This window comes from Coregonus lavaretus (assembly GCF_964263955.1).
Source record: "Coregonus lavaretus genome assembly, chromosome: 20".
Taxonomy (NCBI): Eukaryota; Metazoa; Chordata; class Actinopteri; order Salmoniformes; family Salmonidae; genus Coregonus; species Coregonus lavaretus.
Genome location: NC_140007.1, coordinates 6709079 through 6725907, shown reverse-complemented (window position 1 = coordinate 6725907; position 16829 = coordinate 6709079). Strand labels below are relative to the sequence as shown.

General features: G+C 45.7%; 1 protein-coding gene across 7 annotated transcripts in view; it reads right to left on the bottom strand.

Annotated features, from left to right (window-relative positions):
• LOC311147829 (membrane-associated guanylate kinase, WW and PDZ domain-containing protein 1-like) overlaps positions 1-16829 on the bottom strand; it is a 202062-nt gene that overhangs the window by 4373 nt on the left and 180860 nt on the right. For 6 of the 7 annotated variants that reach the window (XM_084184626.1, XM_084184628.1, XM_084184629.1 and 3 more), the window contains 8 exons: positions 12539-12630; positions 11274-11469; positions 10718-11020; positions 4395-4598; positions 2761-2848; positions 2452-2515; positions 1711-1854; positions 1414-1552 (listed from right to left, as the gene is read on the bottom strand). In XM_084184626.1, coding sequence (XP_084040752.1) covers positions 1414-1552; positions 1711-1854; positions 2452-2515; positions 2761-2848; positions 4395-4598; positions 10718-11020; positions 11274-11469; positions 12539-12630 — 1230 coding nt within the window. Of the gene's footprint in view, positions 1-701; positions 794-1413; positions 1553-1710; positions 1855-2451; positions 2516-2760; positions 2849-4394; positions 4599-10717; positions 11021-11273; positions 11470-12538; positions 12631-16829 lie in introns of all 7 variants that reach the window. The other variant, XM_084184632.1, reaches the window with a different exon arrangement.

Genomic DNA, 16829 nt, shown 5'->3' with positions numbered 1-16829 from the left:
TTTTATGGAAACCATGTGCTGCCATGTACTTCCATAAACAGTGACTTGTTTGCAAATTGGGACAATAAAAAAAACTCAAGGATGAGTTTATTCAAATTTGTACACAAATGACTTACTTTAATCCTCAAACTAAATTACATCAAAGTAAACAATTGCTACAGTATATTTTCTATGAGAGCATTGGGTTGGTCCAGGTAGGTGGCAGCAACACAAGAGATGCAAAACATTGCAAGTGGAGAGCTGGTGTTATCAATGACACAACAAGCAGCTATGACGTTAAAAGCAAAATGATAAACAATTCGATTATCATCATTGGGAATGGGAACCACAGAAAAACAAAGAGCCTGACAGAGGAGAAAACAAAACAAAAAAACTGGAGAGCATTCTGCCCATGATTCTGCCCAATTAGGGGTTGTTATGGTAGCAGCAGGAGGCGAGCAGTGACATGAATCCATTCAGAGGTGGGAGGAGGAGAAGCAGTGCATTCTGTGTGAATGGGTTCACATGGGCCATGAAAGCACAGTACAAGTTGAGGAGTGAGCCAGGCCACACAGCACCAAACACATACCCAGGGAGGTGCAGGTAGGGGGAGAGGGGGGAAAATGGTAGAGGGAGATGGGTTAAGTAGGTAAGAGATGTTGGGGTGGAGGGTAAAGGGTAAAGGGTTAGGAGGGTGGGTTGGAACAGACTTGGCTACAAACCGTGGACTGATTTTGGCCCATTAGGTAGAAACAGGGCTCTCCCATCTTGTCATTTCTCATAGTACCAACAGCGAGATGAGGAGCCATCATCGCTGGAGGGAGGAGGAAGAGCCCAGAGAAAAGAAGTGGAGAGGAAAAAGAGAGAAAAATAAACAAAAATAGAGAAAACAGAGGGCTTAGATCCTCAATGGAGATAAGAGAAAGAGAAATGTAGTTCTGTCTGGCACAGAAAAGGAAAACCTATCAAATTGACGGCTGAGTGGGATCCTTTGACCTTTTTCAGCAGAAATAAGGAGAAACAATTCCAGATTAGAGTGAGCAGAACATACAGTTTTTGGACGATAACAAGACTTGATTTACATAGCAAAAGGAACATTACATACTATGGCCAATAAATCACTGATGAAGGAGCAATAACATTAAATGTCATTCAGACATCACTGGGATAGAAAATATTCAGAAAATCCTTTGTTAATCAAAGACTATAAGACATAATGCAAGCTTATGTTGGTATGATATAATCAATTCTAAAGCACTGGATTGGGACACTGAAGACACAAGCATTGCTCCACTCAGAGAAATCCTGCTCACAGCAACAAGAAACTGCAGACTACAGTCCGCCCTGTGTGTGGGGCCTTTAGTGTTAGTTAGTAGTCAGAGGCAGTAATGTTAGTCATAGTATGGAGGGAACATACATCACATCTCCACCCACCATATTCAGGTACAGATCCATCGCCCCTCTTGAGGACCAGGCGTGCCCTCCGGCCACCATTCTTGATCAGCTCGATGGCGCGTGCGTGCTTCATGTTCTTTGTACTCTCGCCGTTGATCTCCAGGATTTCATCTCCCACCTTTGTGTGCAGAGAGAGAGGAGGGGGGAGGTTTATTGAGACAACCAGAGAATTGAACCCAGGACAGCTGAACTGTCTATTTGACATAAATATTATAATCCAAGTACAATAGAGGGGCAGGCCTCCAATTGTTGATATCATCTTTTCATGGCGCATACCCTCATCTTGCCATTCCTGACAGCTGCCCCATCCTCAGCCAGTCTCAACACATATAGGTCCATGTTATATTCCCGTCCTCCCCTCAGGCTGAACCCAAAACCTTTACTGTCCCGCTCCAGATCCACAGAGTAGAACTCGGCATCCTGAGAGAGAGAGAGAGACAGAAAAGTACATATTTACAGAGGAGGGGGATGTGCAAATACCCACAAATCATGGGCCAACAGGGGTGTCATGACGTGAGCCCTAACTTCAGGACTAATCAAGTCACATCCAGCAAAAACTCACATAATAATATAATATATGCCACTTGGCAGACACTTTTATCCAAAGCAACTTACAGTCATGCGTGCATAAATGTTTACGTATGGGTGGTCCCAGGAATTGAAACCACTACCCTGGCGTTACAAGCGCTATGCTCTACCACCTGAGCTATAAAGCACCACACAAAATTGATTGGAGGTACAACACCCTGGAACCAATGAATAATTATTGCTGCCTGTGCAGATCACGGAGAAAGGGCACCGCAATGGCTGGACACAGGCTTACTGCACTCATCAAAGTTTGGCTGTGGTACTGTCCCTCTTCCTCCCTCTTTTATTGATTAACTGATTAATTGATTGATTGCTTTGATGATTTGAAAGGTTGAAGCTGCACTGTGTGTTCTTGTGAAGTGATGATTTACTGATTGCTTCATGCTGGTGATTGATTGAAACAGACTGATAGAAAATGTCTGTCTTTACCTGTGAGGGCTGAGCTTGTGTTGGAGGAGGTGGAGGAGGAGCCTGTTTCGACTTTGAGTTGTTCCTGGAAAATGTAATCATTCATACGAACACACAGATTGAGTAAGATTAAGTAAGCATTTCACTGTAATGTCTGCACCTGTTGTATTCGGCGCATGTGACCAATACAATTTGATTTGATTTGATTTGATTTGACAGATATGAAAATATGTCATATTCATATAGAAGTCATCTTTCATGCAATTGATTATATTGTACATTTTATTTAAAAAAGCCTGTTTATGGATTGAGATCGTCATGGACACTAACCGAGGCTCCGTGGCAGTTTGGGGTGTGTGCGTGGTGGTGATGGTGGCAATCTTCTCAGCGTTGGTCAACAGAGATGCGTTGGAGGACTCTGTGGAAACACAGCAGAGGAATATGGGTAGTGGTCATGACCTCTAATCTGTGAGTAATACATGGATTCTGGTATGATGGCTTCTATCATAGAGAAAAAAACAAATGAATCTGCTCTAAAATCACTCTTCTGCTAAACAATGTTTTTTGAGCCGTAACTGGGTCTTTGACAACACATTTCCATACAGGAGTTTTGCCCTCCAGAAAACACAGTCTCACCTCAAGGCTGCTCTGTTCAACCTGATGGTAACTGCCTACGATGTTGTGATCTACCATTTTGCTCACAGACAACACCAGTTCCACTCTACACAGGATCATCAAATCAAAACAAGTCTCTCTTCTTCCATCGTTCTGTTTTTCTTTCAACTCCAGGGGTAATCGTCCTTCCTTTCTGCACCACAAGCCACAGCACGGCAGCCCACATTGGTTCCTTATAGATGGAATGGGGTTCTGCCTGAAGTTAGCAAGAACACCAGCCTGACTCATTCATCCCTCTCTCGTTTGCTACCGTTTGCCCTGCTTGCCTTCCCCCATGATCACGAAGCAGTATGGGGGGCACAACCTGAACGGTTCAACAACAAACGTCGCCACACAAAATTACACAGTCTAGTTGGGGAAGGTTGTGGCTGCATGGCTTCTATCAACAAGTGTGTTGTTTTACCATTCGAGAAAACAGCAGGCTATAAATAGATGCTATCATTGTGGTCGTTAAAACAAACTGCCATGCTTTGTTTAATGACTAGTTTTGCATTCTCTCCTCCTGTGTATGTGTATGTGTATGTGCTCCTGGCTCTCCTCCCATCTTAATGAAGCTACATTTTACCAGCTTTTCTGGAGGGCCCTTTAGAGGCAGAGCAGCAAACCTAGCACACACACACCTCTCATTGATCCACAAATCTCTCAGCTCAGCCAATGACAGGCCATTCTAGTGGCAGGTTGTATTGTTGTTCTGGGACATGGCACAACTCAACACATGCCTACTCATGAGGATGGACCAATTTCCTGTCACAGCCTGTTCCTGCCATAACAAGTATTACGTATGCACTTCCTGTCACCTTGTTCCATCCAGACTGAGGAGATTAACACTGACAGGGAGCAGTGATTACACAGAAAACACATTTTACTGAGTTTCTAATCTCTTCATTTCAAACTGGCAGCTATTACCAAACTGGCAGACTGCAGTACATCAAAATGACATTATCAGTCTGCCTAACATACACTGTACCACAATCAACACACACATACTGATCAGCTTGCCCTCCCCATATTCCAACCTTACCCATAAAAGGGGGGAAAGGTAAAACTGACTATAGATACATATCTAGTGGCATCATCCTCCTACTCATTCACAGTCCCAACCCTCTCCCAGTTCGAAGCCAGGGCAGGGAGCATGGCCTCTCGTAGCGCTAGCTAGCTCCCCAGGTTGATGTAAAGTGCTTCTGCCAGTGCAGAGCAGTGATGCCCATTTACTCCCACTAGGCACATGAATAAGTCACCTCCCTACTGCATTATAAAACAGCTCAGAGCAGAAAGCCACAAAGTCTTACCGTCACCAGGAATGATCCTCAGAGAGACTGTGTTCCCGGCCTCCTTGATCAGGTTGACGATGTCCGAGTGGGACTTGTTGGTGATGGAGCAGCCGTTGACGGACAGGATACGGTCGCCCACCTTCAGCTTCCCACAGCGGTCCGCAGGGCTCCCCTCGATGATGCGCCCTATTTTGTGGGGCATGGCCACACATGCATTTCCAGCTAATGATAATGTGTAGTGTGTGTGTTTGTGTGATTTGGTTATTGATTACGTAATTTGATTATGAGAAAAGAAAGAGAGAAGGAAAAAAGAGAGAAAATGAAACAAAGGGTTAATCATCCAAACCAACTTAGGCCATTCACCCAGAGAGGACTATCCAAGAACCAGCCAACCGTTGCGCTGGAAACAGGGTGCAATCACAGAGCATGCATGCGGAACACAGCTTAAATCCCTATTGGTGGACAGACTCGTATTGTGTGGTCATTAAAGAATTCATGGGCTCTGTCTTTGTCTCTGCTGTCGTCCTCTGCACCCCTGATGCGTTAATAATGGGACGTAAATCACCTGGAACTGGTGGTTAGATGCTGGAGGTGTCGTTTGGTTTCTGGGCCTTGGAACGGCTCAGAGAATGAGATGTATTCCTAAAGATTGACACTCAGAAATCTCAGGCTCCTCACTGATGTCAAGAGAGAAACGCACACAGAGAGGCTATAGACAGAGACATGCTAGCATTGCATGGGACTGTTTGCATACTGCGTGCTACGCAAGCAAAGCAATACAAGCTGTACAAGCTGAGTGACAGCGTTCAATACAGCACATCTTGTTTACAGAGCAGCTCTGAACAGACTCTAGGGAGCTTTCTCTCTCTCTCCTCTCCTCTCCTTCCCCTCCCTCCCTCTCCCTCTCTCTCTCTCTCTCTCTCTCTCTCTCTCTCCTTCCCTTCTCTCTCCCTCCCTCCCTCCCTCCCTCCCACATCCATATTTATCACATCACCTTGCGCTCCAAGCTCCCCTCCCTTCTTCTTGATTAAAAACTGCACTTGTGTCCTGCCACTCTATCCAAATAATGATATATGGGACATTACTGGGTGTGACAAATACCCAGGATGTAATAACCAATCTGCTGAACACAACACCAGCGCACAGCAGCTCACAATGGTGGGCTGGGCTGGTGGGAGAAAAGGGGTTTGCATAGTATGATGTCTGAGAGAGGGATAGAGCCAGTGGAAAGCACTTTGTCCGTTACAATACCCAAACATCTATGGCCCTCTCAGGCAAACTAATAATCCATAGATAGTGCACATCCATCCATTTGTGATCAATTTCCCTCCTTCAATATTCCCTCTCATTATCTCTATGTTGGACCTCCGCTAGCGGAGGGGAAGATTTGGTAGAGAAACATCCCCATCAGCACATTAATTCATCCCATCCCCACAATGAGATGGGAAGAGACTCTCAAACGATTCCCACATAGGGCTCTGGTCTGGCTAAAAGTAGTGCACTACATGGAGAATATAGGGGTCTGGCCAGAAGTAGTGCACTACATGGAGAATATAGGGTATAATTTGAGACACAACCAGAGACAGAAGTGTCACTGAGTCTGAGGACCCAGCTGCAGACAGTGCTGACGAGCACATTCAAGTCGCCCATAAAGCAAGACATCAAGTCTCAGTGGGATATCTCCTGCTTGTATAAATGATACCTCAACATCCTCTACCTCTACTTTCTATTTTATGGGGCTTCAACCATAACCTACAGGATCAATGGAACCGGGCCCTTTGCACTGCACAGTAGCTAACAAAACATATATTTGATAGTAACCAGGCCCTATAGCATGTTTTACACCATGCTACATCTTCCTGGTCATCAGGTAGGCTGTGTAAAGAGACCTTGGAGCAATATTGGTGCTGCAAACTCAGAGGGAACTTGATACCAAATTTGTTCAGAGGAGGACATTTAAATCAAATCAAATACAATTGTATTTGTCACATGCGCCGAATACAACAGGTGTAGAACTTACCGTGAAATGCTTACTTACGAGCCCTTAACCAACAATGCAGAGTTTTAAAAAGTAAGTAAGAAACATTTGCTAAATAAACTAAAGGAAAAATAGTAACACAATAAAATAACAATAACGAGGCTATATACAAGGGGTACCGGTACCGAGTCAATGTGCAACGGGTTAGTCGAGGTAATTGAAGTAATATATACAGTGGGGAGAACAAGTATTTGATACACTGCCGATTTTGCAGGTTTTCCTACTTACAAAGCATGTAGAGGTCAGTAATTTTTATCATAGGTACACTTCAACTGTGAGAGACGGAATCTAAAACAAAAAAATATCACATTGCATGATTTTTAAGCAATTAATTTGCATTTTATTGCATGACATAAGTATTTGATATATCAGAAAAGCAGAACTTAATATTTGGTACAGAAACCTTTGTTTGTAATTACAGAGATCATACGTTTCCTGTAGGTCTTGACCAGGTTTGCACACACTGCAGCAGGGATTTTGGCCCACTCCTCCATACAGACCTTCTCCAGATCCTTCAGGTTTCGGGGCTGTCGCTGGGCATTATGGACTTTCAGCTCCCTCCAAAGATTTTCTATTGGGTTCAGGTCTGGAGACTGGCTAGGCCACTCCAGGACCTTGAGATGCTTCTTACGGAGCCACGCCTTAGTTGCCCTGGCTGTGTGTTTCGGGTCGTTGTCATGCTGGAAGACCCAGCCTCGACCCATCTTCAATGCTCTTACAGAGGGAAGGAGGTTGTTGGCCAAGATCTCGCGATACATGGCCCTATCCATCCTCCCCTCAATACGGTGCAGTCGTCCTGTCCCCTTTGCAGAAAAGCATCCCCAAAGAATGATGTTTCCACCTCCATGCTTCACGGTTGGGATGGTGTTCTTGGGGTTGTACTCATCCTTCTTCTTCCTCCAAACACGGCGAGTGGAGTTTAGACCAAAAAGCTCTATTTTTGTTTCATCATACCACATGACCTTCTCCCATTCCTCCTCTGGATCATCCAGATGGTCATTGGCAAACTTCAGACGGGCCTGGACATGCGCTGGCTTGAGCGGGGGGACCTTGCATGCGCTGCAGGATTTTAATCCATGACGGCGTAGTGTGTTACTAATGGTTTTCTTTGAGACTGTGGTCCCAGCTCTCTTCAGGTCATTGACCAGGTCCTGCCGTGTAGTTCTGGGCTGATCCCTCACCTTCCTCATGATCATTGATGCCCCACAAGGTGAGATCTTGCATGGAGCCCCAGACCGAGGGTGATTGACCGTCATCTTGAACTTCTTCCATTTTCTAATAATTGCGCCAACAGTTGTTGCCTTCTCACCAAGCTGCTTGCCTATTGTCCTGTAGCCCATCCCAGCCTTGTGCAGGTCTACAATTGTATCCCTGATGTCCTTACACAGCTCTCTGGTCTTGGCCATTGTGGAGAGGTTGGAGTCTGTTTGATTGAGTGTGTGGACAGGTGTCTTTTATACAGGTAATGAGTTCAAACAGGTGCAGTTAATCCAGGTAATGAGTGGAGAACAGGAGGGCTTCTTAAAGAAAAACTAACAGGTCTGTGAGAGCCGGAATTCTTACTGATTGGTAGGTGATCAAATACTTATGCCATGCAATAAAATGCAAATTAATTACTTAAAAATCATACAATGTGATTTTCTGGATTTTTGTTTTAGATTCCGTCTCTCACAGTTGAAGTGTACCTATGATAAAAATTACAGACCACTACATGCTTTGTAAGTAGGAAAACCTGCAAAATCGGCAGTGTATCAAATACTTGTTCTCCCCACTGTACATGTAGGTATGGGTAAAGTGACTATGCATAGATAATAAACAGAGAGTAGCAGCAGACTATGTGAAGAGTGTGAAGGAATGTGAATATATCTGTGTGTGTGTGGCATCAATATGTATGTGTGTGTGTGTGTGTGTGTTGGAGTGTCAGTGTAGTATGTGTGGGTGTGTGGCTAGAGTCCAGTGAGTGTACATTGAGCCTGTGCAAGAGTCCGTGCAAAGAATTATAAAAAATCATAACAAAATAAGGGGGTCATTGCAAATAGTCCGGGTAGCCATTTGATGAACTGTTCAGCAGTCTTATGGCTTGGGGGTAGAAGCTGTTAAGGAGCCTTTTGGTCCCAGACCTGCTGCTCCGGTACCGCTTGCCGTGCGGTAGCAGAGAGAACAGTCTATGACTTAGGTGGCTGGAGTCTTTGACAATTTGTAGGGCCTTCCTTTGACGCCGCCTGGTATAGAGGTCCTGGAAGGCAAGAAGCTCGACCCCAGTGATGTAATAGGCTGTACGCACTACCCTCTGTAGCGCCTTGCGGTCGGATGCCGAGCAGTTGCCATACCAAGCGGTGATGCAACCAGTCAGGATGCTCTCGATGGTGCAGCTGTAAAACATTTTTGAGGATCTAAGGTCCCATGCAAAATCCTTTCAGCCTCCTGAGTGGGAACAGGTGTTGTCGTGCCCTCTTCACGACTGTGTTGGTGTGTTTGGACCATGATAGGTCCTTAGTGATGTGGACACCAAGGAACTTGAAGCTCTCGACCCCTCCACTACAGCCCCGTCGATGTGAATGGGGGCGTGCTCGGCCCACCTTTTTCCGTAGTCCACGATCAGCTCCTTTGTCTTGCTCACGTTGAGGGAGAGGTTGTTGTCCTGGCACCACACAGCCAGGTCTCTAATCTCCTCCCTATAGGCTGTCTCATCATCGTCGGTGATCGGGCCAAGTACCGTCGTGTCGTTGGCAAACTTAATGATGGTGTTGGAGTTGTGCGCGGCCATGCAGTCATGGGTGAACAGCGAGTACAGTAGGGGACTAAGCACACACCCCTGAGGGCCCCCCGTGTTGATGGTCAGTGTGGCGGATGTATTGTTGCCTTCCCTCACCACCTGGGGGCAGCCCGTCAGAAAGTCCAGGATCCAGAGCGAGGTGTTCAGTCCCAGGGTCCTTAGCTTAGTGATGAGCTTGGAGGGCTGAGCTGTAGTCAATGAACATTGTTCTCACGTTGGTGTTGCTTTTGTCCAGGTGGGAAAGGGCAGTGTGGAGTGCAATAGAGATCTGTGGATCTGTTGGGGCGGTATGCAAATTGGAGAGCGTCCAGGATTTCTGGGATGATGGTGTGAGCCATGACCAACCTTTCAAAGCATTTCATGGCTACAGATGTGAGTGCTATGGACCCGTAGTCATTTAGGCAGGTTACCTTGCCGTTCTTGGGCACAGGGACTATGGTAGTCTGCTTGAAACAGGGAGAGGTTGAAAATGTCAGTGAAGACACTTGCCAGCTGGTCAGTACATGCTCTGAGTACGCATCCTGGTAATCAGTCTGGCCCTGCGGCTTAAAATCCCTCTTTGACGGCTGAGTGACCTTAATGGGGCCAATTTCACAATTTTTACTTCATACATAAACATTATGGACAACTATAGAATGTGCTCAGTAAAACTTCAATTACATGCTGAGTGAATCAGCCAGAACCGACCATGTCGCAATTCTGCCTCTGAATCGGTGTTGATGGTGTTTTTGATAAAGCATCAGCCAGCCAGTTATCCCCGGTGGTGAATGCGCCTGGGCACATAAAGAGATTTCTGTTTTCCTAAGCTCATGGTTATGGATTTTGTGACCTCGGGCTGTGCCATTAAGTCCACTCCCATCAGAAACTACTCCCCTGCTAGTCATAGAGAAGGTGGGAACTCAATGAGGAGTGACTGTCAAAATATTGTAATTCCACCCCGAAGAAATGACATCAATCATGTCGCTGAGTGGCGGGTGGTGTTGATGCATTGTTAGGGTTGTGTGTTTACTGGAGTGCTGCTTGGCAGACTCAGGCAGTTTCACGCACTGGTGCATCACTATTTCCCTGTCTCACTTTGTAAACTTTGAGAGGGACTTTTGATAACACAAGGAAATGGGCTGTCTGGATAACATCAGGGGGAGTGTTCTGTAGTTATTAGGCTTAGCTACTACTCAATCACCTGAGAACTTTTCAAGTGGCTGTTTATTAATACATGCTTTTCAAGTGTAAATTAACCCTTAAAGGGTTGTTTTTCAGAAAATATTGTTAATACTGTAGATATAGACTAATGACGACAGTAAAGTCAAGCAGAAGAATCAGTCTTTGCCCAGATTACAGGATATTTTACCAGATTATTCCCCAGTTCAACCCAGTTCAACCCAGCTCAACCCATAGCAAATTAAAACTGGTTCTCAGACCAATCTGAGAACAAAATATTCCAACTAAACCCATCATAGCCCACTCTGGTAGTAGCAAAGCCCAGCTCACCATAACACAGCCCAGCGTAGCATTGCCCATCCCACTCACCCAAAGTAGTCCCAGCATCAGGCCTAGAGACAGACGACACAATGACGAATCCGAAGCCCTCATTCTCTCCACGTTGGATCTCCACGTCATAGGGCTGCAGGGCTGCGGTGACCACAGCACTGCCGGAGCCACCTCCTCCCCCACTACCGATGCCACTGGTGGAGCCACTGCCGGAGCTGACCGTGTTGAGGGAGTTCTGGCTGCCCTGGGGGGTCCGCTTGCCCTCCGTCAGGGAGGGTGCCTGGGTGCTGCTGTGGTGGGACGAGGCAGGGGACGGGGGCACGTCACCCTCCCCTTTTGAAACTGAAGAAGAGACGGAGGAAGGAGGGGGGATGAAGGAGGACGGGCAATACAAAAAAGGTGTTCGGCAAATATACAAACAACATTCAAACAGCATGCAAAGTCGTTTTTCTCACATTTGGCATGGGCTAGTGATAGTTAACTGAGCCGCTAAGCACTTGGTCTCAGGCTTGTGTGGGTAGTGTAGGCGGCTGCTGTTGTTGAGTGTGTGGCTGAGTGTGCATATGGCTGTGTAGTCTCTGTGACCTGTCCTCACCTCCGTATCCAGAGCTCTTGCGTCGGACGGTGAGGTTGACGTGGCCCTGCTTGGCGGCCTGCTGCATCAGCTGCACCACCAGCTGGTGAGACTTCCCCACCACCGCCGTGCCATCAACAGAGATGAGCTCGTCCCCCGAACGCAGGCGCCCGTCCTCATCTGCTGCACCATACTTCACTATGTGGCCAATGTAGATCTACAAAACGTAATACAGATACATTAGCCCTGTACTTCACTTGTAGTTCAAGTTCAATACAGCACAGTGAAATAAAACCCTTTTTTATGTTCCATTCCATCCAAAATGCTCGGTGCCTTTTGACCATGTTAGTAGTAACTGAAGAAGGCCAAAGCCGCCATTGTAGTCTATTGAGGCTGTAGAATTGATAGTGCTGGTCTTACTGTGTGGGAGAGGTGAGTGTGTGTGTGTTTCTGTAGGAAATGAGTACAGGGTGTACCGCGGAGCATCCTTGGCACAAATAACAACTGCTAATACCTCTGCGGTAGGCTTGCTGCCTACATCATCTCTCTATTTCTCACTTTCCCTATCGCTCGCTCTTTGCCTTCATTCTTTTTTCTCTACTTTTCTCTCTTCATGTCCCTTAGAAAAACATGGCACAGAACCAAAGGCTTCTGGGTAAGGCCCTTTCTTCCCCTAACAAGCTGTCTAAATGAACCTCCTGAGACCAGCATGCAGACCTACCTTATCTAACACACAGCACCAGTCATCTCTCACAGTCAGACAGACAGACAGCAGACTGTAGATTTTTACTACTCCATATTAAAGAAAAAGTGATGCAGATGGAACAGAGAAGGAAGACTAAGAGGCTGCCAGTGCTTGGTAGTTGGTTGAGCATCACAGTGTGATTGTGATCTGACACAGAATGAGTGTTGTGAAAGTGTGTGTGTTTGAAGCTTAACAAAGAAAGCCCTAAGGCAGGGACTCTGACATACAGTGATGAACATACAGTGATGAAGCTGTAATTGACCATTGAGGGTTCAGTACTATAGCTGCCCTTTTAACACGCATTCATTAACACGCATTCATAACTCTGTTTAGTGTTTAACACGTGATGGAATTACAAGGAATGTTTTATGTTTCCAGTCTTGCTTTGGAATGTTTCGTCGTCTAAGTGAATGGTGTGCCGCAAGGGGAGTGATTCAATATGAAAATGTCCCTTTAGAATCCCTTTGCTTTTCCTTGGCACGTCTAATCTAAACAGTGACAGACAAGGGACATGGTGGAGGAATGGTGGAGAGATACTCACTGGCTCCCCGGGCTCATTTCCTCCCAGAATGCGGAACCCAAAACCTGTATCCTTCCGCCACAGGAAGATCTCCTGCTCCTGGCAATCTGGCTCTGAAACACACAACAACAACAAGATCTCAGTGGAGTTGAAACAGGGAGTGGACCTGACACCCAGAAAGATAACTCTACGGCATGACTGTTGCATTAATCAATACACATTCAGTTAAGTAAGATCTTGTTATTACACCCCCTCCTCTCTGCTCTCCTCTGCATCACTGGGCATATTAGGCTCCTTCTCTCGGGTGTAGGGTTGGCTCCCACAGGACAGGAGGAACAAATGCCAGGATGCAAATGCTCTCTTTGTGAATGTGACCTTTTTTAACTCTCTCTGCCTCTTTATCTCTTTCCCCATCTCTCTGGAACACACAAACACACGCAGCACACACGCGTTTGTAAGCCCTCCGTGGCTGTGGCAGGCTGTGTGAGGACTATAGCAGTTGCAATGACCATATTACTGCCACATCGGAAGTCATGAGTCATGACCGTAGTAAAATTCCACGTGATCGTTGAGTCATGGTAATCACCTTTTATGCACTCTGGACATGCTTTGGTAGTACCCAACTTGCCTCTACCATCGGGTCCTAATGGCCTGGTACTCAGGGCTCTATTGTCCCTCTAACCACTCTGACATCAATGCAAATGCAATCGAAAATCCCATCAAACACATATCATCAAAATAGTAGGCCTATAGTGCTTCTAAAACTCACCTCACTGTGATGATCAATTTGAAGACAGAAGTTCAACAGCAGGTTGAAACAGTGTAAAACATGGTTGTTGTGGATGTTGTTTCCAAGCCTAATACAATGAAATGGACAGCGCTTTCTAAGGTGATGATTAATTAAAAACCCTCATATGCATATTAGAGCGCATATGCATAGGATTTTTTTTTGTTTAAATAAAAATTATGATTGTGCCTTTATACAATGTATAGCCTACTGCATATTATGCATGGCAGAAAAACATAAAACAAAACTGATTTAAGATGTCTTTGGTACATAATTGTTCTAGCCTTTTAGTGTGGACTGTATTATTATGCATACTGGATGGACTGGTTACCTTATGCTACGGTCCACAATTTCTATCCATGAGTCTGGGAGAGAATGTATAGCCCTAGGCGATGCTGTTGGTTCATTGATTGAGCAGGGCGGCTTACAGTTAGCCTACAATTAGAGAATTTGTATTTGATTTTGAATAGCCTAGTAATAGGGAATTTTCTATATTTCATAATTAATTGGATGACACATTACCTTTAGCTATGCAGAATATCTTACCACCATACATTTCCATATCCTCCTCTCTCCCCTTTATCCTTTCTCGAGTGTGCAGACTATCAACAGTTTGGTGAAATATGTTTCTTTGTTCCTGAACCGATTTCACTTGGTTTCCCAAATTAAGCTACTGGAGGAGTACACCACATCAGTCACTGGCTTCATCAATAAGTGCATCGATGACGTCGTCCCCACAGTGACCGTACTTACCCCAACCAGAAGCCATGGATTACAGGCAACATCCACACTGAGCTAAAGGGTAGAGCTGCCGCTTTCAAGGAGCGGGACTCTAACCCAGACGCTTATAAGAAATCCCGCTATGCCCTCAGACGAACCATCAAACAGGCAAAGCGTCAATACAGGCCTAAGATTTATTCGTACTACACCGGCTCCAATGCTCGTCGGATGTGGCAGGGCTTGCAAACTTTTAGACTACAAAGGGAAGCACAGCCGCGAGCTGCCCAGTGACACGAGCCTACCAGACAACCTAAATTACTTAAATTCTCGCTTCGAGGCAAGCAACACTGAAGCATGCATGAGAGCATCAGCTGTTATGGATGACTGTGTGATCACGCTCTCCATAGCCGATGTGAGTAAGACCTTTAAACAGGTCGACATTCACAAGGCCGCAGGGCCAGATGGATTACCAGGACGTGTACTCCGACCATGCGCTGACCAACTGGCAAGTGTCTTCACTGCCATTTCAACCTGTCCCTGACTGAGTCTGTAATACCAACATGTTTCAAGCAGACCACCATAGTCCCTGTGCCCAAGAACCCGTAGGTAACCTGCCTAAATGACTACTGACCTGTAGCACTCACGTCTGTAGCCATGAAGTGCTTTGAAAGGCTGGTCATGGCTCACATCAACACCATTATCCCAGAAACCCTAGACCCACTCTAATTTGCATACCACCCCAACAGATCCACACTGCCCTTTCCCACCTGAACAAGAGGAACACCTATGTGAGAATGCTATTCATTGACTACAGCTCAGCATAGTGCCCTCAAAGCTCATCACTAAGCTAAGGACCATGGGACTAAACACCTCCCTCTTTAACTGGATTCTGGACTTCCTGACGAGCCGCCCCCAGGTGATAAGTGTAGGTAACAACACATCTGCCACGCTGATCCTCAACACGGGGGCCCTCAGGGGTGCGTGCTCAGTCCCCTCCTGTACTCCCTATTCACCCATGACTGCACGGCCAGGCACGACTCCAACACCATATTTAAGTTTGCAGACGACACAAGAGTGTTAGGCAGTGTGGTGCCAGGATAACAACCTCTCCCTCAATGTGATCAAGACAAAGGAGATTATTGTGGACTACAGGAAAAAGAAGAGGACCGAGCACGCCCCCATTCTCATCGATGGGGCTGTAGTGGAGCAGGTTGAGAGCTTCAAGTTCCTTGGTGTCCACATCACCAACAATCATGGTCCAAACACACCAAGACAGTTGTGAAGATGGTACGACAAAACCTATTCCCCGTCAGGAGACTGAAAAGATTTGGCATGGGTCCTCAGATTGTCAAAAGGTTCTACATCTGCACCATCGAGAGCATCCTGACTGGTTGCATCCTGACTGGTATGGCAACTGCTCGGCCTCCGACTGCAAGGCACTACAGAGGGTAGTGCGTACGGCCCAGTACATCACTGGGGCCAAGCTTCCTAGTCATAGACTGTTCTCTCTGTTACCGCACGGCAAGCGGTACCGGAGCGCCAAGTCTAGGTCCAAAAGGCTTCTTAACAGCTTTTACCCCAAGCCATAAGACTCCTGAACAGCTAATCAAATGGCTACCCGGACTATTTGCAGTGTCCCTCCCTCCTTTTACGCTGCTGCTACTCTCTGTTTATCATCTATGCATAGTCACTTTAACTCTACCTACATGTACATATTACCTCAATTACCTCGACTAACCTGAGCCCCCGCACATTGACTCTGTACCGGTACCCCCTGTATATAGTCTCGCTACTGTTATTTTACTGCTGCTTTTTAATTATTTGTTATTTAAATTTTTTACTATCTATTTTTTACTTAACACTTATTTTTCTTGAAACTGCATTTTTGGTTAAGGGCTTGTAAGTAAGCATTTCACTGTAAGGTCTACACCTGTTGTATTCGGCGCAAAATGTGCTAAAAAACCACAAGCATTTCGCTACATTTGTATGTGACCAATACAATTTGATTTGATTTGATTTCATGTGCGCACTCGCTCCGTAATGGGAAAAATATCATTTTTATTTTATTCAGCTAAGTTCAATTATATTCTTCTTACTATAAAATCATACAAAATAAAATAAGAGCATGGGACTAAAGCATATCTTGTCAGCTAAATAAACAAGCCTATGGCATAGTGCATAGCCAGATAACATAGAGTAGACCAACTGATATTCTGTTCTTCAGAAATACATCTTAATCTCATAATGTGTCTTTAGACTCTCCTAAAATAAATAATGAATTTATTGTCATGGTTTATATTAAATTGATTTATTATACTTTTTTAAATGTAGATGTTCCAAAGGCGCTCATCAACTGCTTGTATGTGTGGAGGCCTGGAGATGCTAAACGTGTTTATGTTAATTAACGGTCAATTACCGTGAGACCGGCAGTCTTTTGCACTATAATAACCGGCTGACAAAATGTCATGACTGCCACAGCCCTAGTGAGGACACAGGCGATTTGGTGTCAGTCTGTTCACCCACAGGGACAGTCTGAACACAGGGCACGGGCCATTTCTCCTGATCCGCCTTCTGTCTGCCACACAGGCTCCATTAGCCCTCAGCTCTGGGTCTGTGTGTGTGTGTGTGTGTGTTGGATCAGTCATTAGCCCTCCACTGATCCCTGTCCCTAGCACAGCGATCAGAGCTCTCACTTACACACACACACACACACACACACACACACACACACACACACATGCAGCCTCTAAGCGTCAGACAAAATGTTCTCTGCAGGAGGGTCCCAAGCATGGTCTCATCTCTAGT